At 39.7% G+C, this 26,770-nt stretch overlaps 1 protein-coding gene across 2 annotated transcripts; it reads left to right on the top strand.

The window, feature by feature from the left end:
- Positions 1 to 1,530: 1,530 nt before the first annotated feature.
- Positions 1,531 to 25,476, top strand: LOC147327429 (MICAL-like protein 2). 2 transcript variants are annotated; one of them, XM_086295051.1, is made up of 16 exons: positions 1,531 to 1,960; positions 3,055 to 3,103; positions 6,323 to 6,464; positions 6,546 to 6,733; positions 7,010 to 7,134; positions 7,994 to 8,689; positions 8,806 to 9,014; positions 9,634 to 9,697; positions 10,211 to 10,332; positions 10,476 to 10,534; positions 10,641 to 10,764; positions 10,887 to 10,989; positions 21,724 to 21,797; positions 21,908 to 22,022; positions 22,499 to 22,545; positions 24,055 to 25,476. In XM_086295051.1, exons 1-16 carry the CDS (start codon positions 1,818 to 1,820, stop codon positions 24,144 to 24,146), a joined length of 2,352 nt encoding a protein of 783 aa, XP_086151177.1. In that variant the 5' UTR covers positions 1,531 to 1,817; the 3' UTR covers positions 24,147 to 25,476. The 2 variants fall into 2 exon arrangements, with proteins under 2 accessions (XP_086151177.1, XP_086151175.1); XM_086295049.1 differs by having other exon boundaries at positions 9,631 to 9,697.
- Positions 25,477 to 26,770: the final 1,294 nt, after the last annotated feature.

Below are 26,770 nucleotides of genomic sequence, written 5' to 3'. Positions count from 1 at the left end.
AACTGATGCAATGAAAAAAAGAATTGAAATGCAGATCAAATTTGGGTAAAACAGAACAGAGACAGTGGGAAACTGTTCTTTTAAAACTCTCTCTCTCACACACAATATAGGAAATCATGTCAGCAGAAAAAAGATAATCATATTTGCCTTGGATGCATAAGCCAGAGAAGACACAAAGGAGCTCCTGACCTCAGGAAGTCACAGACTTACTCTGAGTGCTGGGCACCAGCCAAGATACACGAGAGGATTGTAGCAGGAAGGGCATTCAGTGTAAAATCTATGCCAAATCCAAACATGTGGATCCATCCATCCACAGTGGTGACCCTTTAGACAGCAGTGGAAAGTACCTTTAATACCAGCAGATACAGGTTATACTGTTTTTGTTTTTAACAGAAACTTGTATCTTATGATCAGGTATTGCTGCCTCTATCATTTTTTCTCTGCATCTAATTTAACTGAATTCTTTTAAGAAGCCTGGCAGAAAGGTGGGTGAAAATGGATCCTTGCACGTTTGAATGAGTAAACCCGGCCCTCTGTTCTTTTGTCTTACCCTGCTGGATTTTGCAGGTGTCAGGTAACTCAGTGAAGAGACTACACCCCTCTCCTTCAACACACCCAGCAGACAGAACAAGACCGGGCAAGCTGACTTACACAAGAATAAGCCACACCTAGCTTTCACTCTTTATCCCCTTATAACTAAAATAGCTCATTACAGACATTAGGTACATACTGGGGCATGTGTTCCTGTTGTTAGGTGGGATGTGGGTACTTATAGATTTTTGTTTGTTAAGCTCAGGGTGGAAATCCTTCAAATAGCTGCAAGTCCCCAGTAATGTTTCTGGGTATCTGTGGGAGTCTAATGACCTGAGGTCACATTTATATTACATACTTAACACACGCAAAATTACACATGATGGTTTTCTCTTTGTGGTTTCTACGTCTTCTCTGGAACAGCACTTAGGGAAGTAAGTAGAGGGCTACTTTTCTCTTTGTATAAATTTGGATTTATGACTTGGCTTTATAGCAGACAGGCAAACACAGACAGATGCAATAGATGTGGGTGAATTAAACTAAATGTTGATATCGGATCGATACTTTACGGTCAGTATGTAGCCTACTGAATTGTAATAAAATATTGTTTTTAAACTCACAAAATATACCTCAAATATGCACTATGAAAAATGTCTGAATATAATAACCTTTTATTGTTAACTGTCACATCTGTTTTATTCATAGCCTACAACACATTTAAAATACAGAACTCGACCAAGTGCTTTAAAATTTACATTCCAGCTCTCCAAAAAAACAAATTTCAAAATATATGAAAAGCTGAAAGGTGTGTTTTGTTGTGTTAACTAATTATTGTGGAAAATAAAAATGCCAGTGGTCATTAAAATCTGTTCAAAATTTGCAAATTGATGATTCATCTCATGTTTGTAGGTTACAATTATCGGTATTGGTATCGGTACACTGGCCCTGTATTTGCTTGGTATCGGATCCCAGAATCTGCGGTGTCACTCGGCAGATGAACACAAAGGACAAACTCCACCCACACCATCGCGTCATCGTCGACCTCTCGCAGGTGTCACGTCCAGGTTCTTTCCACTTAACTCAGAGTCAGTGAGGTGATTCACACAAACGCTAAAAGACTTTCCTTCCCAGCTTCCCGGAAAAGGCGTCAGTCTGGGCTTCTGTGGAAAGTTTCTAAAGTTTTACTTGTTGGACGCTGAGGAGCGAAGAAAGGAGGGAGCTCTGTGAGCGCTTCCAGAGGCACTGCTGCGCTCTTCACACGGATCAGTCCGGCTCCGAGCTCCGGGATGGCGGCCGTGAAGGCTCTGCAGCAGTGGTGCCGGATCCAGTGTGAGGGCTACCGGGATGTCTCCATCACCAACATGACCACGTCCTTCAGGGACGGACTGGCTTTCTGCGCCCTCATCCACAAACACAGACCCGATCTCATGTGAGTACACCTGGAACAGGACCGGAGAACGAAAGCAGGAAATAAGTGAAACTTATTGGCTGCACTCCTGACTTGTCTGTTGACAACACAAAACTATTTTCATGGAAGATTGAAGTCAGTGATTTTGCTTCCGAGTTTAATGGCAGAGTTTCGCTTTTTCTCCTTCTCTTTGTGTTATTTTGTCAGACACAAATCTGAACATTTGCTGATCTGTAGGAAGCAGGAGACGAAGCTGAGCTGTGACCCAAAGAGCGTTGCAGAGACGGTCACTTATGGTTTTCTGGGGGGTGATTTCAAGATAGCACTATTACATATCTGCACTCGATTTCAATGCTCAGCATGTCTGCGTAATGGAATTGGGCATTTTACAAATCCCTGTGACTGCTGCTGGCCACATGTGTCGTGTCCAACTTTGTGATGATCTGTCCTCAGAAACGGTCCCATTTTAAACTATGTGCCCTTGATAAGTTCAATTCGAGTCGCAACAGAAACTAAGTTTTGTAATGTCATCATCACAATTGGACAATGAGCTACATTATTATGTCTACGTTTAGAGTTAGTTGTACTTTTCCAGTACCTACTATAAAAATCTGAGGACTTGCACTCTTCACTGCATAAGATTTGCAAGATTGATGCCCAAGCCTCTAAGCAGTATTTTCTCATCATCTTTAACTGACTCCTGGCCAGTCACTCTCGCAGAGATGCCTGCTTTTGTTTCAGCAAGGCCATTTGACAGAAAAGACACAGCTGCTGTAATCGCCTCATTCCAGTATTTATGGCGAGCCAAAGCAGAGCGAAGGCGCTTGCCATGTTTACATGAGCCGCAGCAGTAAACAGTGGCTGAAGGCTCAGTTTCAGCGTGCTCAGTCGTGACCGTGTGATTAATGCAGGATGAACCTCATGTTAGTTTCAGATCTTCAGCGTGGGATCAGTGAGGCAGGTGTCACGCTGCTGTTGTGATGTATGCAGAAGTGAGTCAGCAATGCATGACTGCATAACACATGTTAGTCTGCGCTGCTTCAAAACTGAAGACTGCAGGAGGGAAGTTGATTTATGTGTTTTGTAACTTCTGGGTTTTTCCTGCTCTGTTGCAGCAAATTTGATTCGCTGAAGAAGGACGATGTCTATGAGAACAACAAGCTGGTAAGACACGTTTCCATTCTGGATGCTCACACTTAACTTTTTTTTTTTTTTTTTTTTTACAAACTGATTTCCTGAATCCAACAAAGGCTCCCTTAACCCTCCCCCTTTTTTTTATTTTGTTCTTGAATATGACAATGCCAGCTTAAGACTGAAGCATGTCAGCAGCTATTTGATGGATTGAAATGAACTTTTAATATGAACATTCCTGTTTTGGAAATAATGAATCCCTCAGCCATGGCTACTTTGTAACTGACCACACAAGCTTGCATTGTCCTCAGTTTCTCAATCAGACCCAGCCCTCATTCGTCACATCTAGTTTTATAAAAACCCAAGATGGTGAAGGTCAGAATATCCCCACCAACTGGTGACTGCATGCACTGTTTATACAGAGTCTATGGTTCTGCATTGCCATCCTGTAGACTCTTAGTATTGTTAGCAAAAATTATAGAGTTTATTGATTTATTTAAATAATTAAAGTAAAGCTGATGGACAAAAATCACCACCCTAGTTATCATTTATGATGCGAGTTAATAAATCAGTCTGTTTTTTGAAAACCAGTTTGCTCTGAATGTAACCTGTTCCAGTCCCAGCCCAGAAAACTATAAATACGTCCTCAGTTACAGGAGCAGGACGCAGAAGGGCTATTTTCCAACCACTGTCAAGTCACTAAATAAATCATGACTTGTTCCTTTATTTACTTTTGTTTTTATTCCATTGCCAGACAGATGCTCTTATTTTTGCCTTTGCACATATCTAAAATATGGTGATGCCATGTGACAATAAATCTGAATCTAAGTCTCAATCATAGACTGTATATAAAAGATGACATCATCCAAGGCAGCCATGTCATCATTTAAAAAAATAAATCCTTAGCTGTATCCACAAACTGTAAATAAAAGATGGACACAGCCACTTTGGCTAATGAGTTTAAGCTAGTTTTTGTTGAAGCTGTTTTCGTGGTGTGTGGTGCTGTTTGCTCACCTGATGTTAACTTGTACATCCCATTTATGAGTGAATTCAGTCAACGTAACTATTGATTTCTTTTTTACCTGCGTGTTAGTTTTCCAAATACTTTCAGCGACATCTGCTGATCCTTATCAGTGGATGGGGTTTTTGGCAAAATAAAAGTAACTCTGCCATCTGTGTCATTAGAAAGCACAGGTATATTTGTTATTTAGAAAGGATAGCATGACTCTCTCTTTTGTGAGAATGTCCTGGCCAAGACAGACAGCAGAAAACCAAAACAAAACCAGTCTCTGTGGGATGAAGAGTAAAATATAAAAACAGACACAATTTATAACCTCAAACATCAGTGGAAATTGTCTCGGGCCAAAACACAGGGCCCAGCGCCATCAGACTTAGTTGATTTTCATCCTTCCTCCCTCCAGGAGGAGGAAGCTGCAAATATGAGTGTTCTTTGTCCAAATTCAGTGTGAACATTCAGGAAAGACTGAATGAATAACACTTGGAAATGTAGACAATAACATCCCACGCTCCTTTCTTTTTTGATGAATGTAGGTCAGTAAGAATGAGTGAAGCAAAGCGAGAATAGCTTTTATAATGACACTGATAAGCTAGACCATCTGACCTGAGTATACAACCTCGAATCATGGGGGAAAGCTTTAAGGTTTGTAATCGGTCTCAGTGTTTTATGACCCAGCATACATGCAGTATACAGCATACGTGATGCGTGCATATAAATAACATCCAGCACTGGTGTAAAAGTTGAAGCAGCCAGTGTCTGTCTGGGCTCAAAAGACAGATCAGGCTGGACTCTGAAGTAAAAATACAGTTTCATTTTCAGTTCTTTCACCAGTTGTTGAACTGTGATGACTCTCCTCTATAAAAGGAGTCATGAGTTAACTCCACTTCATAGCCCTGGACTTTAACTCTTTTGCCCTGTGACGCCTGCTAGGGAAAACCCATGTCTCTCTTTTCTGTCATATTTCAGGCCATGTCCAGAACAAAGGTTTGGATCAGAAGTTAGTGAGGATGATCGGCTTACTAGGACTACCCTTGTAAAACCCTGGTACCTATGCAATGGTCTTCAAACCACAGCTTTATTGACGGTGTCAAAGCTCGACATTAAGGGTGCGGGGGGGATAGTTAATGATACATGAAAAGTTCAGTGTTGCTTATCTGACATTGAAGAACATCATCATATTTATATAACCAGCGAGGAAGCAGGTAATCTTCGTGGGGTAAATGAACCATGACCACAGGAGCCACACCTGTGCCCCTGATAGTGTTTGAGATTTACAGCTGAGTGTGCAGCTCCTCTACACAGATGAAGCTCAATACTCCAAGAAAACAGACTTTAAGTTAGTCAGCTTGAGTTTAAGACACAACTTCGGTTTACATCAGCACCGTGGGATCTTGGGTAATTGTGGAAATAACGTTCAGCATGGGCGAGCAGAGAAGTGGTGGCAAAAAGCAGACTGCTTCAATGCGGGCACTTTGCATTCTTCACTTACTTTTTCTTCACAGATTCTTCATTGTTAGACTGAACTCGGGGAGTGCCAAGAGCTCGACATGTCAAAACGCCTGCTCTTTGGGCCAGCAGAGAATAAAGCTAAAGTGCGGGAACTGTTTGACGCTGCTCTGGGTTTCAGCTCAAAGCTGAAACAACATGTTGGGCAATCGAATAAGAAAACGCTGTAAGAGATTAACAGGGCACAGCAAAGTAAACAGCATCTGAGTAGCTCTCTTCATTATCTGATTACCGATTAAACAACGACGCTGGTGCTCGTTGGCCTGCCACTGCTTGTTTCTTCCGTGGAATTGCTGGATGTTAGTGTAGTGTGCAAATTCTTGATTTATTTCTCACTAGTGACTCACATAAAGGGTAGAGGGAATAGAATTCAACAAAATCCGGGTTGGTGATTTGTATTTGACGTAGATAGGAACAGTAGAACAATGAAAATGGTTTGTTCACACTATGCAAACATCTCTTCCTCTTTCAAATTAAACTTGTGTTGTCTGCAAACCTCAGAGAATGCATGCATTTTTGAAACAAATGCCCACCTTTATCATCTTTTGCTTTTCTTTGGGACATCTAAAGAACACAATCATGTTTGGTGTCCTTAAAGATCTAGAAAGTCTTTCATAGACATCACACAACGTAAGCTTTTATGATTTATAAGTGCATTGCATTCGTCTAGATTTAAAACCCAAAGTCTTGTTTCTTTTCTCACTGGATAAAACTGGTTTTATCTGCAGGCGTTCAGTGTTGCAGAAGAACAACTGGGAATTCCAGCGCTGCTGGATGCAGAAGACATGGTGGCACTTAAGATTCCTGACCGCCTCAGCATCCTGACTTATGTCTCCCAATACTACAACTACTTCCACGGACGCTCCCCGAGTGAGTATTAAATAAAGTCTTACTGTATCCCTCTCTGTCCATCTGCACACATCTCATCTGTTCATCTGTCTTTGCATACAGTCGGTGGAATGGCGGGTATAAAGCGTCCAGCCGACGGCCCCAGCGATGAGCCGTCAGGGAAGAAGAACCAGGCTGTGACGTCTAAGGTGTTTCCCTCTTCTAAGCCTGCCAGAGAGAACAGCCCTCCCCCATCCTCCAACATCACAAAGCCACTTCCTTCCCCAAATCAAAACAAAACTTCAACACAGGTAAAATTGAATAGTTACTATTACATTTCTAAATTGGGGCGGAAGTCTAAAAGTAATTCATTTACGAAATACTGACCAAGGTTGTGTACGTTCATCCACGTCAACGATGACCAAATAACTACAGACAGGTCACTTGGTCTGTGTCAGCAGATGATTACCATGACGTCAATGTAGTTACTTAAAAAAAAAAAAAGGCCCACATTGCGTGACATCAGTTAGTTGTAACGGCTGAAGTCCCCTCTTGTCCACACTCTTTTCTCTCTTTCTTTCTTCTAGGAGGTTGTGGTTGGAAAATCTCAGGCAGGCACCCTGAGTAGCACATGTGCATCCTGTCATAAGCACGTTCACCTGGTGCAGCGACATCTAGTGGATGGGAAGCTTTATCACAGGAACTGTGCAAAGTAAGATGATAGGAATGCTAATGTTGGCGCCATTTAGGTCCATTATGTTTATTCCAAGTCTGCCATTAGAACAGGGAAAGACTGATTTGTGTAAGAATGCTAGAGAATTATTATACTTATTTTAGTTTTTCTTATTAATTATTGTATTTGTAATGCCTCTATATAACTCAGTTTTTATTTTTTAATCGCTTGTATTAAGAAAAACGGTTAAAACAACTAAAAAATATTCTAGTTTTCCTTTCTCATACAGTTTAACTAGTTTAATAATTGAAAAACACATTTAAATATTTCAGAAGTCTCTTAATCAGATAAATCCATGGATTTTGTTAGCTATTGACTGCTAGCTCTGCCGCTACCTAGTTAAACTTAGCTAGTTTCTTCTTAGCAAAGACTATTTTACTTTTCTCATTAAATAAAAAGCTTAAATTGTTTTATTGTTTGTTCATTTTTTGATATATTGTTTTTTGTTTTTTTTTTACATAGGACCTTAATTTGTCCTGCTTTTTCTATCATGAGGAAAAGAAAAATGAGTAGCTTTAGCAAACTAGCCAGAACACTGTTATTGCTAAATGTAGATTTTTTTTTTTTTTTTTTTTTTTTTTGGTAAATTGCAAATGTTACACATTTCTATGAATTCAGAATGTTCATTTATTAACATAAAATGTTGAATAGAGTCAAATTGAGCTTAATTTACGTTTTGAACCAATACAGTCTTCCTGTAGCTTGGGTTTGCAGGTTAGCATCATTATAAACGAGGTGTATTGAGGCTAAAATGGCACCAACCGCAGGTTTATGTTCCTAGTTTGTGACTATGTTCCCTGTTGTAACCTGTGTGTGTGTTGTACTTTCTCTCTCACAGGTTGCTGTCATCTGCAAACACAAGCACGCCTCTTCAAGATTTGACCCCAAACTCCTATGTTTCCAAATTCACTCCTCTTAAAGACTCGAGTAAACACAGTACACCTGCTCCTACTTACACATCCTCCAGTCTGAGTCCTTCACGGGTGTCGGAGAAACCCACCACTCCCAAGTCCACTTCTGCGTCCCCAGCCCCCTGGGCTACATCATCTAACTCTTCGGCCAGACCCACAGCTTCACGTGACACTACTACCACTGTGACCCCATCTATCAACACCAGGCCGGCTGAAACTCCTCGACCCTCGGCAACCGCTGCCAAGACACTCCAGTCCAAGCTCAAGTTCTTCCAGGAAGATAACACGGCAAAGGTGGAGGAGAAAAAGACTTCAACCTTCAATGTGGACATAAACAAAGGCCAGAGTATTGGTGGTAAGGCACAACAGGCCACGGCAGGGAAAGCTGTTACTGTGGTCATAAATGTGGGTGGTACTGGAAAAAAAGAGGTAAATGAAAGTTTGGACAAAGGTGGGAATACAGCTAAAACAACTGGCACTGGCTGGAAGGTGAAACAGGAAGACGAGAGTAATAAGTCAAAAGCATCAGCAGCAGCCTTCATCTCCAAAAAACTGTCTGAGGAAAACAACAATAACAACAAAAAGCAATCGTGGGCGACTACAGTACTAAATAAAACTGAGAAGTAAGTAATCTAACTTGAGACTCACAGAAACATGTGATTACACTTTGTATCCTGCTCTACCCTGACCTCTACTGGTGAAGAGAGGCATTTAAGTTGCATTCTTCACCTCTATTTAGATCTCAACCTAAAGTTGAGACACCAAAGAAGGAGAAAGAGGGAGTTGGAGGGAAGGTGAAGCTGAAAGTGAACCCATCGATCCTGTCTGACCTGCAGTTTGAAGACACCACGAACTCTTCTGAGAGCCCGGGCAGTCAGAGCGGGCTCAAGGCCAAGACTGCAGACAGGGCACCCTCGAAGACGGGCAGTACATTACCCAACACATCAGGTTAAACTTACACACTTTACAAGCAGAGAGTTGATACACAAGGTCTCACACACACTTTTGACACACATTTGACCTCTGACCTTTACATTTCACATCTGCCTTTCTTCCAAGTTGACCCTGAAATGTGTTCTGTCTTTAAAGAAAGTATTGTTGAGAGAAAGAGAACAAGCTGCCTAGTTAGAAATCTACTATAGTATAATTTTATATACAATAATCTCAAGTTATTTACAAATCAATACATATTATCCATCACCTACTCCTACATTATGTTTGTGTATAAAATATGATTTCCTTATATATAAATGCTGCCCAGAGAGTGAGCTGCCTTGGTTTGTACTCCCACAGTGCTTCTTATTAATAATTTTATTAATACTGTGTCTCTAATCTGCTGCTTATATGCTTATTTGGGAGCTACTTTGGGTGTAATATCATCCTTGGCTTTTGTGCATTTGCTGTCATTGTTGTAAAAATGCCATTTAACAAATAGCATTTACAACCAAACAACAGAACTAGGAACTGACATTGACTAGTGGATGTCTAATGAGGGAACTGAACTGGTTTCAATTGTTTTTTTTTTTTTTTGTTTTGTTTTTGTTGTTGTTTTTTTTCCCCGCAGCAGTGAAGGAGACTGAGACTCCTGCAGACTGGAGGTCGAAGCTCAAGCCCGTCTCCAAAGAAACCAAGTAAGACTTGTTTGATTGATTTAATTGATTCTTACTTCTTATGCTTCTCGTTGAGTCCTTTTCCTTATTGACTCGTGCTCCTGATAACAGCAGGGAGTGTATGTACGTGGGTGGCCTCTCAGCATATCGACATCGTGAGGCATTAACTGTATGAGCCCCCCCCTCCTCCTGATGTCCTGTCCATCCATCCATCGTGTGATCCAGTCTTTCATCCGTCTCACCAAACATTCCTCCCACAGGAAGCCTGTACCTGCTGCTCCTCCAAATGTCTCGGCCATCATTTGTAGTCAGAGCTTTCAGTCTCTCCTCTTCCGCCACATGCATGCGAGCCCCAAATGGTGTCGGGACTGAGTCGAGTCCTCCGTGGTGCAACATATGCTCAGTGCTTGGAGTTCCTTTTCCACGAATGACCTTTCCTCTCGCTCTCATGAATCAAAACTGTAGCAAGACGGGGAAAGAGTCTAGTCGTAGGTTAATCGAATCCTCTCCATTTGTCCCTCTTCCCGCCCACAGGCCTGCTGGCCCTTCCACTAAACCAGGGTCTAATGAGGCTCCGAAGACCTCAGAGATTTCTGCGAGGCCTTCCTCTCAGTTTCCCAGCCTGAGTATTTCTGTCACTCCACCGAGATCAAAGGGTAAGAGCGTGGTCATAACCAAACATTTACAGGAAGAAGCCTTCCTAACAGTTTACTGTGAGTCGTGCCTTTCTAATTTTTATCCATTCTTAGCTTTGTTGGTTGATTTATTCTCTGCTTTTTATCTCCACCTTTTTTTTTAGGATTACAGGAGGGTCTGAAAGGGCAAACAAAGAATGGCACCAAGTCAGAGACAAAGAAGGTAGTGGGTCTCTGAAAATAAGTTTGCCGTAGCTTTTTTTTTTTTTTTTTTTTTTAAATGAGCATGTCATTCATGCACTTTTCTCTGCATCTGTTTGCGTCTGTAGATGAAGCCAGACTACATTCCCAAAGAGGACATCACGAAGGAGCTTGAGGAGATTGAACAGAATTTAAACGAGCTGGAAAAGAGGGGAGTCGATCTGGAGGTGAAGCTGCGCAAATGCGAAGAAGGTGGGATGCACGCGCCAGCTGTGTGTTTTGTGAAGGCTTTTCAGTCAGGACGTGCTGTGAATGTAAGAGAAATCTTAATGTATGTGTCTGGGATTAACTGTGTGCTCTGTGTTCCTCGTCAGAGGGTGACGATGACACTCTCACGGACGAGCTCATGGTTGAGTGGTTTGGTCTGATCAGGAACAAACAGTTGGCCATGCGTCGGGAGTCTGAACTGGTCTACATGTGAGTAGACACACACACACACACACACACACACACACACACACACTCTCACTCAGGAAGGGGGCATGCCACTATTTAGCGATTAGTGAAACAGACTTGTGGCCAGAAGGTTGACAGTGTGAATTCCCAGTGTCCTCCCTCCTCCGAGTCACTGCAGGGTGTCCTGGAACTAAGCAGCTAACCTGCCTCACCCCTTCCACCCCCACCAACCCCCGACTGTCTGCAGTGTCCACACAAGTGTGAAGCACGACGCTGCTGAACACAACAGCGACAATTCCACTGAAAATACTAATTTGATAAATAAATGGTAAAGACGGATATAACACTGACTTGTAGCTATAAAGCATTTCCAGACATTTTATTAGGTACACCTTGTCCGTAATGGGTTGGACCACTTAATCCACTGTACTGGATTAAGATCCTGTGACTGCGGAGGCCGTTTGAGTATAGTGAACTCGTCATGTTCAAGAAACAAGTTTTAGGTGGCTTGAATTCTGTGACATGGTGTGTTATCCTGCTGACACTGGTTATAAAGGGATTGACATGGTCAGTAACAATCAGTAAGATGGGCTGTGGTGTCTACACAGTGCTCAATTGGTACTACTTCCACCATCAGCCTGAACTGTTGAGACAAGGAAGGATGGATATGAGGTGCCGTAAGGGACATTATTACTGAAACGCTCTCACACACACAACTGAAACGCTCTCACACACACAACTGAAACGCTCTCACACACACAACTGAAACGCTCTCACACACACAACTGAAACGCTCTCACACACACAACTGAAACGCTCTCACACACACAACTGAAACGCTCTCACACACACAACTGAAACGCTCTCACACACACAACTGAAACGCTCTCACACACACAACTGAAACGCTCTCACACACACTACTGAAACGCTCTCTCACACACACTACTGAAACGCTCTCACACACACTACTGAAACGCTCTCACACACACCACTGAAACGCTCTCACACACACCACTGAAACGCTCTCACACACACTACTGAAACGCTCTCACACACACTACTGAAATTTTAGCTCTCACGCACACTACTGAAATTTTAGCTCTCACGCACACTACTGAAATTTTAGCTCTCACGCACACTACTGAAACGCTCTCACGCACACTACTGAAACGCTCTCACACACACCACTGAAATTTTAGCTCTCACACACACAACTGAAACGCTCTCACACACACCACTGAAACGCTCTCACACACACCACTGAAACGCTCTCACACACACCACTGAAACGCTCTCACACACACCACTGAAACGCTCTCACGCACACCACTGAAATTTTAGCTCTCACGCACACTACTGAAACGCTCTCACGCACACTACTGAAACGCTCTCACACACACTACTGAAACGCTCTCACGCACACTACTGAAACGCTCTCACGCACACTACTGAAACCAGAGGCATTTCTGCTGAACAGGAAGTTGTTTCCTGACAAGGAAACTGATGGAAAAAGTGGTATATTTCAAAACACTACAAGGATTTCTACTCAGCAACCTGCTAGTACAGCAGTCCCCAACCTTTTTTGCGCCACGTAAACAATATAAAAAATAAAAAAACGATAAATACCATGAAAACCATAAATAGAAATATGTTCGAATTTTTGTGGAGGAATAAAACCCATTACATAGAAAGATCTCAGCTTGTGAAGGGATACAATAAAGGTGGTATCAAAACTCCAGAATTGGAATTTATGGTTGGCACCCTTAGAATTAAATGGTTAAAATCTTGTCTGTCACAGCCAGACTCTACTTAGCTCCACATCCCATGATTCTTGTTTAATAAAATAGTATACAGGATTAGACTTTATTTTGAAATGTGATTTTGCGGCAAATAAAATCCCCATAAAGATATCAAACTTTCCAAAACAGACGTTACATTTTTGGGAAAATGAGATTTACCCACAACTTCTCCCCATAATTCAACCTTATGGAATAATAGGGTAATAACACTTAATCAAAAATCAATTTTCAAGAGTGACTGGTTTGAACAAAAATATTATATTCATAACAGATTTGTTGGATGATAACGGTGTCATTCTAAGTTACACAGACTTTTCAGAAAAATATTGTCTAAACTGTTCTCAAAGAGAATATAACAAATTTTGTGAACTGGTCCCACTGCCTCTGCTTCATTTGATTAAAATTTTTATGATATACAATAATTTCTCATCAGTGCTCCCAAATTTATTGCTAGGGCAATGTCAGCTGTTTGATAAAAATGCAATAAGAAATTTGTTAGTAGTTTCTTCAAAGACAAAATATTTCATAGTTACAACAGAATGGTTACATGGCATGGTTCTAATTTAGTTATTTCATATACACTGGATAAAGCATACTAAAAATTTATGAAATAGCCTATTCTACCTAAAGCTAAAGAAACACACTTTAAACAAAACTAATACTGTGGCAGAATTTCTAAAAAAAGAGATTTGGCTTTGAGGTGGATCAGTGTTCTTTTTGTACTGATGAAAATGAAACCCTAGAACATCTTTTTTTCCCCTATGCCCTATCACACAATGTATTTGGTGCAACTTAAAAAATTGGATTTCCCTAAATATTAATGATGTGCCACTGTTTGAATTACATCATAATTTTTTTTATATGGATCATCTAGCATTGGATGTCTCAGACATTATTAACATCATCATACTTGTTGAGTATTGCAGCATCGACAGCGATCAACTCGAAGGAAAATGACGACGGAGGCAAAAATGTCCTTAATATTTTTGGGAACTTTATTCCTGATCAACATGCGGCAAAACTTTTCTCATGGGTGCCATTTTCGTTGTGGTATACTTTTTTTTTTTTTTTTTTTTCCCTTAGGGGCGTGATGACGCAGCATCCGTGCTCTTACAATGAAACAGTGCCTCCTTGTGGTGGCAACTAAAATACTGTCTCTGTTAAACCACAGTAACCATAATGCAGTTAAACACTGTACAACATGAGTACACACAATGAATATCTTAACAATACTTTTGAGTAAATATCATATCCATTGTGCTAAATGGAGGAACGCTAAGCCTTCTCTCCCTGGTTTTATTGATGATTTTAAGATATTTTTCTTTGCTAAAAAAAAGACAAAAAGCACATATGCCAAAAAAATAACCAGGATAATGCACGTCTCCCGCTATTCAAAATTTTGACTTATGCTGAGGCTAATATATTGTTAAGTAATGCAGCTGTCTCACTAAGGTCCAGAATCGATTTGTTCCACGATTCGATTCGATTCAATTCGATTTGATTATGGGGAATTTTGACAGTCAGAAATATTATAATTCAGATCAGTACATTTACATATTTTTGTATTTAAAAAAAGGAAGCTGACACACGCAAGACTTTATCAAAGGTGTGAGCATCACAGCAGATGCCTTAGTGTCAAAGTAGCTGAAGATAAAGCACATAAAAACATGAAGGTGGTTTTCCTGGCCTGGGATTTTATAAAAAATATTCTGCAGTACATCAAAAACGAAAGAAAACCATTAACATATGAACGTTACCTCTGACGTTACAGCGGTTTTATTAGAGACACGGCTAACGTTTTGCATTTTGCATAATTTTAAAAAGTTTAAATTTATTCAGTATTGAACGGCAGAAATTAGGTTTTCTTTTCGGAAGTATGTAAAATGGAAAAAAAAAACAAACAGCGGCCGACTGCGCTGTAAACAACAGTAGACTTGTGCATAACAAGCAAGCGAATAATACAGAAAACAGATTTTTAGACGGGAAACTGTTCTTGAAGTACAGAGAGAGAGAAAGAGAGAGAGAGGGCTGTGCATGACGTGCGATTTTATCGTGGTGGAAGCAAAACAGTGAGGGAATTCATGACGATGTTTATGTGAAGCGCAGTTTGGATCTTCTTTTGCTGCTGGTTCAGTCAATATTGTTTGGAGAGAGATCAAACTAACAGCTTTAGAATCGGCGCAAAAACGGCGTGAAAACAAAGCGCGGACCTGCCGACAGATCAGAGTCAGCGAGCTGTCGGCTTTCAGCCCCGACCGTGTCCGTGCTGTCGGGTGAGAAAGGCGACATCTCACTGATTCTGATCCGCGGGTCCGCGCTGTGTGTTTACGTCTTTGTGCAGAAGCCGTGTACCTGCTCTCATTTACTGTCTTAGCTGTTTGGTGGTTGTTGAAATTTTGTGAGGTTTCACCAGAGATTCTGGCATTTCGGGTAAAATAAATTTATATTAAAAAATCGATTCAGGATTTTAATGAATCGATTTCACGTTATCCAAGCCAGAATCGATTTTAATCAATAAATCGATTATAAAAACCCACCCCTAACTAACAGGTTGCTGAGTAGACATCTGTGTAGTGGTTTGTTTGAAATCTAACACTTTTTCCTTCAGTTTCCTTGTCAAGAATTAACTTCCTGTTTTAACTGAAATGCCTTCCTGTTCAACTGAAACGCCTTCCTGTTCAACTGAAACGCCTTCCTGTTCAACTTTTTTTTTTTTTTTTTCTTTTATTAGTAATATAAACATACAAACAAAATGCACCATATATTACAGATTCAGAGAATAAACATTTCTGACATATTAGCAACTTTCATATATAGTGAAAATAAAATATAAAGATGGGGTCACATAAATTAACAGATTATTAACTCACTAAATCAAAATCTTCTACAAAGGAAACAAAAAAAGCAGCCTTTTTCTTTTTAACTAAAGTCAAAGATTTAACCAACAGGTTTAGGTCGTTTTTCCAGTGAGCCAGTGTTGGTTTAATCTTAAAAAAGCGACATTTATGTATAAAATACTTACACAAGATTAATAACACATTAACACCATAATTAGCTTTCTTTTCTTTCAAAAACACTCCAAACATTATCATATTTAAGGTAAATGGGGTAATTTGAATCCCACTGGAATAAAGCCAGGTATGAAAATCCAACCAAAATATTTGTATAAAATTGCACAAAAAGAATAGATGGTCCAAATCCTCCTCTTCTGTTTCACAAAATACACAATTACCCGTTTCTATTTTGAATCTATCACTAAGGAGTCTATTTGTCGGGTAAATTTTATTCAAGATTTTAAATTGGACTTCTTTCCCTTTAGGAGGGATAGGGAAGGTGATATAATCAGTTCTTATTTTTTCAATTTCTTCCCTTTGGAAATCTTTTAATATGTAATTGCGTCTAAGTAAATTTGGAGAATAAAGACTCCTTAATGAAGATCTAAGAAACTTATTGTTGCATTTAACATCACAAAATCGAATACCATCTATATATAATTGCCTTAACTTGGGGGAGATGTCAGAATATATTATATCATTTACAACTATGTTTTTAAGTGACAATGGAATGGATTTTATAACCCGATTAAATTTACTCTTAGAACATTGGATATTAAACTTTTGGCAAAAATCTTGATGTCCTAGAACATGTCCTTCCTCATCTACAAAATGGGCAATTGCCCAAACACCTTTTGATAACCAATCTTGAATAAAAATAGATTTTCTGTTCATCAGTATATATCTATTGTTCCAAATTGGGCTATTATGTGGAGTGAAATTATGTTTAAATAACATTTTCCAATAAAGAAGGACCTGTTTATGGAATTCAGAGAGTTTAGCAGGTAGCTTAGTAATTTCAAAGTCACACTTTAGGAGAAAGTCGATACCCCCTAGTGTGTTAAAGACCTTATTTGGTATAAAAAACCAAATGGAGTGTGGATTATTTAGGAAGGATTTTAACCATTTAAGTTTCAAAACACCATTCATTATGTCAAAATCAATTGCGTTTCCACCGCCTTCAATGTATGGTTTAACCAAATCATCTTTAGATATATAATGGCACTTATTCCTCCAAATAAAATTAAAATTCAAGCTATTAATTGTTTTAATAACTTTATTCGATATTGATAGAGAGTAAGCTGGATATATAAATCTAGATAAACTATCCATTTTGGTTAATAATATTCTTCCAAAAATTGTGATGTCTCTTTGTAACCACTTATTTAGGATTGTCTTACATTTGTCAACATTAGAAAAAGTAAATATTTTAGATAAGACTTTGTGATCTTTTGAAATTGTGATGCCCAAATATTTTACCTCCTTCTTCACCTTTATATCGTACAGTAATTGTGAATTACACTCCTTTAATGCCAATAATTCACATTTATTTAAATTTAACTTTAAGCCTGAAGCTTTTGAGAATGTAGTGATTATTTGTTTTACCAGGGGAATCTGATGTTCATTTTTTAAGAAAAGAGTAGTGTCATCCGCAAGTTGACTAATTATTAAAGAATTGTCCATAATCTCAATTCCGGCAACGCTGCTGTTTTTAATTAGAATTGCGAGCATCTCCACAACCATTATGAACAACAACGGAGAGCTTCCACACCCTTGCCTAATTCCTCTTTTGACGCTAAATCTTTTACCAGTGCCATAGCCTAATGACACAGAGCTATTTATATCATTATACAGTATATCTATTATCTTCCTAAATTTATCCCCAAATCCAAATCGAGTTAGTGTTTCTAAAATAAAAGGATGTTCTACTGAATCGAAAGCTTTATAAAAGTCCAAGAAAAGAATAAAACTGTCATCACTAATCAGATCATTGTAGTCCAGTAAGTCTAAAACCAATCTGATATTATTATGAATGTTCCTGTCTTTCAAAAACCCTGATTGTGTCTCACTAATTATACTTGAAACCCCTTGTTTGAGCCTTGTTGCAACTGAGCTAGAGAAAATTTTATAATCTGTATTTAATAAAGTTATGGGCCTTAAGTTATCCAATTGTCGTTTATCTTTGTTTGGTTTAGGAATTAATGTAATTAATCCTTGTTTCATGCTAGACATCAATTCTCCCTTTTCAATACTGGCCAGTATAGCTTTGAATAAAATTTCCCGTAAGTCTTCCCAAAAAAATTGGAAGAAATTAACTGTAAGCCCATCTGGACCAGGGGATTTATTAAGTGCCATTTTCTTAACAGATGCATCTAACTCTTCAATTCTGAAGTCAGATTCACATAATTCCTTAAATGATTCATCAATTTTAGGGATCAGATTATCTATTTGATCAAAAAAGACATCACAATCTGCTTGGGAGAACTGTGAGGAGTATAAATTGGAATAGAATGTATAAGTTTCATTCTCCAAAATTTTAGGGTCGTCACATTCAATGCCATCAATTAACAGAGAAGATATAAAATTTCTTTTCTGTCTGCTCTTTTCTAAATTAAAAAAATATGAAGAATTTCTTTCCCCCTCCTCAATCCACTTGGCCCGTGAACGCACAAAAGCTCCTTCTGCTTTATTTAGGTAGAGCTGATCTAATTTAGTTTGCAACTCCATAAGTTTACTCCTTTCTTGGGTATTTAGATCATCTTTACTACAGCAATAAGTAATTTCTTGGAATAATTTACATTCATATTCTCTTTGCTTTTGACTTATGTTTTTACTGAATTGAATACTAAATTCTCTAATTTTGAATTTAATGAATTCCCATTTATTGATATATCCTACAATTAGATGATCAGCCATAATATCTTTTATAATTTTTTTGACTATGTTGCAGTAGTCTTCATTTTGTAAAAGTTTGGCATTGAACTTCCAATAAGTTCTTTTATTTGATTGTCTAATTTCCGATTCTAAGCACAGTTCAATAAAGCAATGATCAGATAGAGGTGCATTTGACATTGCAACTTTTACAGTGTGGCTAAGAATGATGTCACTTCCTAGCCAATAGTCTATTCTAGATTTACAAGCTCCATTTGGTTTAAACCAGGAAAAGCTCTTAATTTCTGGATTTCTTACTCTCCAAATATCTGTCAAGTTGTTATTAATCAAAAATTCTATAATTAGGTTATTTTTTTGTGGTCTACCTGTCCTTGAGGGCCATCTATCAGTCCATTCATCAGGAGTCATATTCCAATCACCACCCATTAAAATGTATTCTGTAGGGTATCGACCTTTAAGTTCAAAAATATTTGAAGTTATATCTTCTAACATAATTTTATTCTGACTTTCATTGTTATATCCATAAACGTTGACTAAAATGAAAAACAAACTTTCAACTCTCATTACAGCAATCAACCAATGACCATTCAAGTCAGTTCGTTGTATTACAAGATCCCCGGGAAAGTTATTGAATAAAATTGCTACACCCCCCGACCTCATTGAGCCATGGCTAAACAGGATTTTGCTACCCCATTGGTTTGACCAAAAAGATACATCACTATCAGATGAATGAGTCTCTTGTAGAAAAATACAGTTTGATTTTTTACCTTTGCAGTACAAAAATAAGGCTTTTCTTTTAACAGATTCTCTTAAACCCCTAACATTTAAAGAACCAAAACAAATGTTAACATTCAACATGAACTATAGACAGAATATCACTCACCACGTGAGAAAAAGAAGAAAAAAAAAGTACTAAATGCTGAGCTCCTCAGACCGCGAACAAGTTTCCACTATTTCAGTTTTTGTCATTTTTAGTTCTCCTGTCTTTCCTCAACTTTGCGTCCATCAATGAAGGCATGTGGACCACGAAAGTAGGCCCGTTTACCCGCACGTCTTGCTTCCTCCACCAGAGGCCATAGGCGCTGTCGATCTTGTATGTCCTCCTGCGGCAACATCTCCGCGAAGCTGATGCCTTCTTGCTTGCAGGTTGAAGAGTCTTTGGTGCGCCTCCACAATTCTTCTTTAATTCGCCTCTGTGTAAATAGAATAATGATGTTTCTGTTTCTGCCATCAACTCGTTTCCCTAAGCGGTGGACAATATCAACGGCCTCTTCTAAGTTCAAGTCAGGGGCAATCTTCTGAAGCGTTTGCAAAACCTTCACTCTAATGTTTTCATCTTTGTCTTCCTTCACCCCTTTCAGTTTTAGGCACCACCTCATTCGGTAGCGCTCTTGTTCTCTCACTCTTCTTTTCAAGTCTTCATTTTCTTTAAGCAGCTGTTCATTCGCATTTGCCAGTTTAACAACTTTCAGTTTGCAATCAACTATCTCTGCAGCATTAAACTCTACAGCCTTAGCCAAGCTGGCAACCATAGCTGCACTTTGTCTGTTTTGTTCCTTGATATCCTCCAGTTGTGCTTCAAATTTTTTGTCAAGTCCCATAATGGCTTCAAAAATAGTTTTATTGGAGATATCATCTTCCTTCTCTGAAGATTTTGTTCTTTTCTCCTCTGGCGGTTGTTTTGAAGGAGTTGGCGGCGCCGAGTCTGTTCCCCGTTCTCGCTTGTTTAAGCCCACGTTGGCAGCTTCAGTGCTAGCATAGCCATGGTCACTGACTTTAGCATGCGACGATGTCTTAACAATGGGGTTTGACGGCACAAATTGCAGCTTTGCATTCTTAATAACCTTTTGGGAATCCATAGTTATAGTTCGAGTGGAAAGAGAATAAAGTTACTTAGTAAATTTTGCGGTCTTTCGGAGCTCCTGAAAAAACATGACTGTTCAAGCCGCCATCTTGGTGCCTCAGCTCCCCTTCCTGTTCAACTGAAATGCCTTCCTGTTCAACTGAAATGCCTTGGTTTTTCAGTAGTGTGTGTGTGAGAGCGTTTCAGTTGTGTGTGTGTGTGTGTGTGTGTGTGTGTGTGTGTGTGTGTGTGTGTGTGTGTGTGTGTGTGAGAGCGTTTCAGTTGTGTGTGTGTGTGAGAGCGTTTCAGTTGTGTGTGTGTGTGTGAGAGCGTTTCAGTTGTGTGTGTGTGTGTGTGAGAGCGTTTCAGTTGTGTGTGTGTGTGTGTGTGTGAGAGCGTTTCAGTAATAATGTCCCTTACGGCACCTCATAGATGGATCCATGCTTTCATGTCGTGTACCCCAAATTCTGACCCTACTGTCTGTCTCAGCAGAAAGTGAGACTCAAGCCAGGCGACATCTTCTATTGTCCAGTTTTGGTGAGCCTGAGTGAACCGTAGCCTCAGTTTTCTGATCTTAGGTCACATGATCGGCACCCAGTATGGTCTTCTGTAGCCCATCAGTGTCAAGGTTCTCTGTGTTGTGCATTCAACGATCATCATACCTCGGTATGTAACAAGTGGTTATTTGTTGCCTTCCTAATGGCACGAAGCAGTCTGGCCCTTCTCCTCTGACCTCTTCTCCCAGAGAACTGCCGCTCACTGGATATGTTCTCCTTCTCTCTCATTCTCGTGAACTTGAACTTCAGCAGGTAGTTTTTTCCATACCTAACTCCATTCAGTTGCTATCACGTGATTGACTATTTGCATTAGCGACCAGATGAACAGGTGTACCTAATGAATATGTACATAGTACAGTATACCCTTGTCAGCCACTTCATTGGGTACACCTATATTTTTAACAGAGTGGAAACTTATTCTTAAAGCTTTTGTGTCAATATGTCAACAGCTAAGGAAACAAGAACTGAGAATCTCAGGGGGAGGTGGAGGTCAAAACAGAGCTGTTGGGAGTCTGAATGTCAGATTTACGTTTGTCAGGTGGCGCGAGAAGACTTACACACCTGCTGGATGCGTAAACATGCATCTGTTGCCAAATGATGTTTGAAAAATTCTGACTAAGATACAGAATTATCCCAAGAACTACCAAATATGGAGAGGATGACGCAGTGTTTTTCTAAAAACGTTGAAAGTTTCAGATGTGTCGACAATAACACGCGAGGTCTCTGTGAATGTGTTTAAGGTGGACCATCTTAACCTGCTCTCTAAAGGATATACTCTTTAATAAAGCCGTGAATTAGGTGTCATCTCTATTTTCAAACATGTGCAGTGGAAGAACCCAGGAGCTGGAGGAAGAGCAGCCCACTGTTGAGCAAGAGCTCAGGAGGCTGATGGAAAAACCAGGTGAGGTTTAGGGATGAAACTGAGCAGAGTGCACAACAGGGGGAAAAGGAAAACCGACCGCTGATCTGAGCATGGTGTGTGTGTGTGTGTGTGTGTGTGTGTGTGTGCAGAACATCTGAAAACATCCTGGGACAGGAAGAAAGAACAGGAGCTGATGAAGAAACTGGTGGCGATTGTCAACGATAGAAACGCTATCGTGGATGGTCTGGATGAGGACAGACTCAGGTGTGTGCAGAGTGTGTGTGTGTAAAAAGTTTGGATTTGATAATGTTTAACTCCAAACAGAGTTAACTGCTTAAAACTCAAAGATATTAAAAGCATCGCACGAGATGACTGACTATACTTCTTATCCTGTGTCACTTCTGTGACTGTAATCTATCAGCAAATCAACCATGTAGCAAATGCATTACAAATATAACAGTTTTAGTTGTGTATTGAGGAAAATGTCTTGTATTTATTATTTACTTTGTCTTAAATGTAGCAAATCGGCTTAAGCTTGTTCATCAGTACTTTTGAAACAGCTTAACTAGAGAAAAAAAACAACTTGAACGTCGGCCCTCTGGGACACTTTTTGGCTTATTTTGACATTTTGTGGACTAAGTACGACGTAATGAAACTGATTATTTAAATTGCTCTAAGTGTAGCGTTCAGTTGCTGACTAACCTGTCTGTCTTCTGTGTGTTTCTGCTTCATCTTCTCAGGGAGGAAGAGGAGGACGAGCAGCTAAACAAGATGATGCTGGATTTCAGTGAGTGCCCGCACCACCTCCACAGCCCCCCCCCCCCCCCCACCCTGTTCATTAGTTATCATAACCTCAGTGTCACTGCAACTTAGTTGGCTTATAAATTATCCAATTGAGGATTTCCATCATGGACACCTCTAATTGAAGTAGATAGAATTCTGTGTGTGTGGGGACTCGTGGTGCATTTTTCTTTTTTTTCTTTTTTTTTTTTTTTTTTTTTTTTAAGGGTGCGCCTGGGCAATGTTTTCATCTCGTTTGATCTACTGACTGCTAATGGAAAAAGCATCAAACAAAATGCTCCCCCCTCTCTTTTTGTCAGCAGCGTCCCTATTAGACAAATGGATAATGCAGCTGCTTAATTTGACCCTCTGATAGAGCAGCGTTGGATCCGGCTTCATTTGCAATTCATGACCGGCAAAGCAAGGCTGAAAATTGAGGAGATTTATTGAACTTCAGTGAAAGGTCATTACATTGCAGCGAGCGAACGCCGACCGTGGGCTAAAGACTAGCCATTTCAGTTTTAATGTATTCATAAAGTTAATGCCAAAGTTTCACAATTCGTTCTCACTCAGAGTGCAGTTGTGTGTCCGTTTACACACACGTGCCGTGTCCCATGCGGTGGAGATGTGGAAAATCACCTGCTTTCCACTGGATGGCAGGCGTCAGGACATCCGTAGTGGTGACTAAGTCAGACTTTTGTGTCTGCAAGATGGCTGCAAATGTGGGGCTTTCTGAATCACGGTGCAATATTAAAGACCCTTAAATGGGCTCATGAAAGGAGCTGTTTAATTATGTATACAAAATAAAGCCCACTTAATAATACAGTGACATTTTAACATTTTTATCTGTCCCCCAATACTTAGTCACTCACAAACAGCTCCTACATGCTGTTTCATCCTTTAAAATCATTTTAGCCAAACTACATTGGACTTTCTAAATAAATGCTCAGAAGGATTAAAGTTGCTTTTCGGGGATATTAAACGATTTCCTTTTTTCAAAAACACATTTACAATTCGCCATCTTGTGGGTGGCTCAGTCGCCTGAATCATGACTACTACTGTGTGAACAGGATGTCTGTCGATGCTGATGATGCTCAGACTCTAAATCTCTTCAAGAATCAGGTCATAGTGCAGCTCTGTGCCTTTAGCCTATCGAGATATTTTACTTATATTAATTATTGGCAACAACCCTCTTAGTTTACCCCCCATTTTGAACAAGTTGTTTTAACTCTTCTTCCTATTGAGGCAACTTTCTGCTGATTGACTGTCCCTTGCAAACAGAAGGTCTGGACAGAAAGTGGGTGGGGCTCCTGCACCTACATTGAGAGCAAATAAAGCCAGTGACACTGAAACATGAACACAGTTTGTCTCACAGGATTGTTTGAAAACATGAAAATTCACCATCATGACAGTGTGTTCTTAATGCAATGTAATAACTGTTTTGTTTTGTTTTTTTTTCTTTATAAAGTAAGAATTTGAATGATGTCTCTCTCTCGCTCTCGCTTTGATCACACAGACATTAAGAAGGAAAAGGAAAAACCAAAGAAGGAAAAGTCAAAGTCTCCGATGTCCAAACTGTTCGGCTGGGGAAACAAGAAGGAAGCGTGATACTCTGCAAAGCCCTGCTGTTGTTGCTGTTTTCTTTCAGTCTTCCTTTGATGTTTGCGCTGCTTAACGTCAGTGTGCTCAGCCTGTGATTTGCGGGATAACACGGATGCTGCGTGCGTTTGAGTGTACAGCATGTGCGAGCATGTGCAATCTGTCGTTCTCGGCACTTGTTGAAAGATGCCCTTCCCTCTGTCAGCTGTGTCACTCAAGATCTGACGCTTCTCCTGCCTTACTCCACTGTATACACACACACACACACACACACACACACACACACACACACACACACACACACACACACACACACACACACACACTCACTCTTACAGCATCGAGGGGTTAATGACTCACTAGTCGTGATGTGATTGGGTTCAATGTTCCAGTTGTTAGTTTTAATCCCCTTCTAGTCTTAATCTGTCTCCTTAATGCTGAGACACACACACACACACACTTGCTGTCTGCTTACATCTCGCTGTTTGTGCATCTCATTGACATGTTGCTTGTATACAATAACACTGATACAAGTGGGAGTCAAAGTCCTTCAAACCCATCGTGAAACAAGCCACATCAGCAACGTCGGGGTCGCTGTCTGAGTCTGTTTACTGCATTTGGACAGTGACCACTGTGCTTCTTTAGCTATGTCTTAATGATATCTAATGGCGTTTTCTAGATGAGTGGTTCCCAAAGGGAGGTCATGGGAGTAGGATGTCTGAGTCAGAAAAGACACAGTCACTACAGATAAATATGAAAGCTGTAACGAGGGCTGCTTTTATGGCTCAGTAGAGGGAAAGGATGCGTGTGGTTTGCGTCATGTGACCTGAACGTCTCATAAATACTCAGTCGTTTGCCCGTTTTTATTTGTTTTTGTTTTTATTGAGCGCATGAAATGCATGAAGTGGTCCACATTGGACCTTGATTTGTACATGTTTTAATAGTTCTGAGCCAAACTGACTGTGTACTGTCTGAGTGCCATAAATTGATGTAATTCTGAAGCAACTTTTTAATTGTTTTGTGTGTTATGACCAGATGTTGTGTGTATGTTTATGCTCTCATCCCCTTGGTGGCTGTCTGACTATTAAAAGGAGAAACTTGCCTGGGTTTTAAATTAATTGCTGTTTTAAATATTCTTACTTTAATAAAAAGATGGTAAAAATTAACGGGCCGTGTTGATGTAGTTGGTGAATGCGGTGCACAGTGAAACTCAAGTATTAGTAATAAGCATGCCTGGGTCACCACTATGGCTCACCTGGTTTAGCTGGAAACCCATCCTATACTGAAGGCTGGACCCCTCGCTGTAGGGGCCTGGGTTTGAGTCCACCTCAGACCATTTCCTGCGTGTTGTTCTGCCTCACTTTCATGTCTCCTCTCTGCAGGATCCTATTGAATTGGGGGGGGTAATTTATTTAACCAAATAATTTGACTTTATTTTTATTTTTTATAATGTACTGAATCATTTTCATTACCAAAACTAAACAAAGCAAAGTGAAGTGCAGTGTCTCTGTAAAACCACCAGGAGGCAGCATGGGCCTTGTCATGTCACCCTCGCTCTCAGTATGACATCCGTTTCATATCAGTACAGGCACCGATTAAACAGGTTTAAAAGCACATCACAAACACGAGGTTGCAGGTTTATCATTTGTAATAATAATAACAAAAGGCTGTCAGTTTTCTTTAGTTATCTTCATTTTTCTATTTATTTTTAAGAATTCTTAGAAAATTGCAAAGCCAAACAAGTTAATGGAACCAGTTTCATGTCAACGGGTCAGATATTTCTCGCCTCTTTCTAAATTAACTTTTACTGCTTGAACACAACAGAAGCTGCTTAATTTCTGTTGTTCAAATCATACACTTAAAAAGAAAGAAATGCAGATTTCCTGACCATGCATTCTAAGCTGCTGCGGGGTTTATTTTACTCTTTTATATCGCAACAAATAAGACACATATTTCTTGCAGAGGACAAACAAAATGTCCTTTTCATTACCAAGCGGAAGCTAGCGTGACTGCAACTCTTTGTGTAGCTGTAGCTATCTAAGGGTTTTGGGGCCTCAGTTTAACCTCCTAGGACCCGAACTCTTCCACAGCATGCATTTTTAATTTCTCTTTGATATTTGGGCATATTGGGGCCCGATGAATGTAAAAACAAAGAATTACCAGATTATTGTTTTCTTTTACCTTATTTTTGTTTTTAAGAAAAATAAGAGCCACATATGAGGATATTCGTTTAAATTTTTGATAGAACAGTAGCAGTATAATGTCCTTGTAAGTGGATATCAGGCTCTTGTAGAGCAAAATTGAATATTTTGGTCTAAATAACCCAAAATGTGATGTCCACATAAGTGGACGCCAGGTCCTAGGAGGTTAAATAATAAAAGAAATAGCCATAACTGCCTCCACATCAGCTACAGTATTCAGAATGTGCAGAATCCTCACAAACTTACAGCTTTCCAAAGAGGCCATTGTAGATCCAAAGTACACTGGTGAACACAATGCACAGCATTTGATTTATTTTCCATTTTTCAGATTTTAAGACACACACACACAAATCTTCTGGTCTCAAACTCGTTTTGTATACAAAACAAAGCTCTGAAACACAAGAACAATTTCTCTGCCACAGTTAAAATATC

Source organism: Aulonocara sp. 'chitande type north' Nkhata Bay, linkage group LG6 (genome assembly GCF_057382095.1).
Source record: "Aulonocara sp. 'chitande type north' Nkhata Bay isolate Kocher_YH1m ecotype deep benthic linkage group LG6, A_spYH_male_GT1.1, whole genome shotgun sequence".
NCBI classification, from domain to species: domain Eukaryota; kingdom Metazoa; phylum Chordata; class Actinopteri; order Cichliformes; family Cichlidae; genus Aulonocara; species Aulonocara sp. 'chitande type north' Nkhata Bay.
Note: the sequence above shows the minus strand (reverse complement) of the source record. Positions and strands in the feature narration are given on the sequence as shown.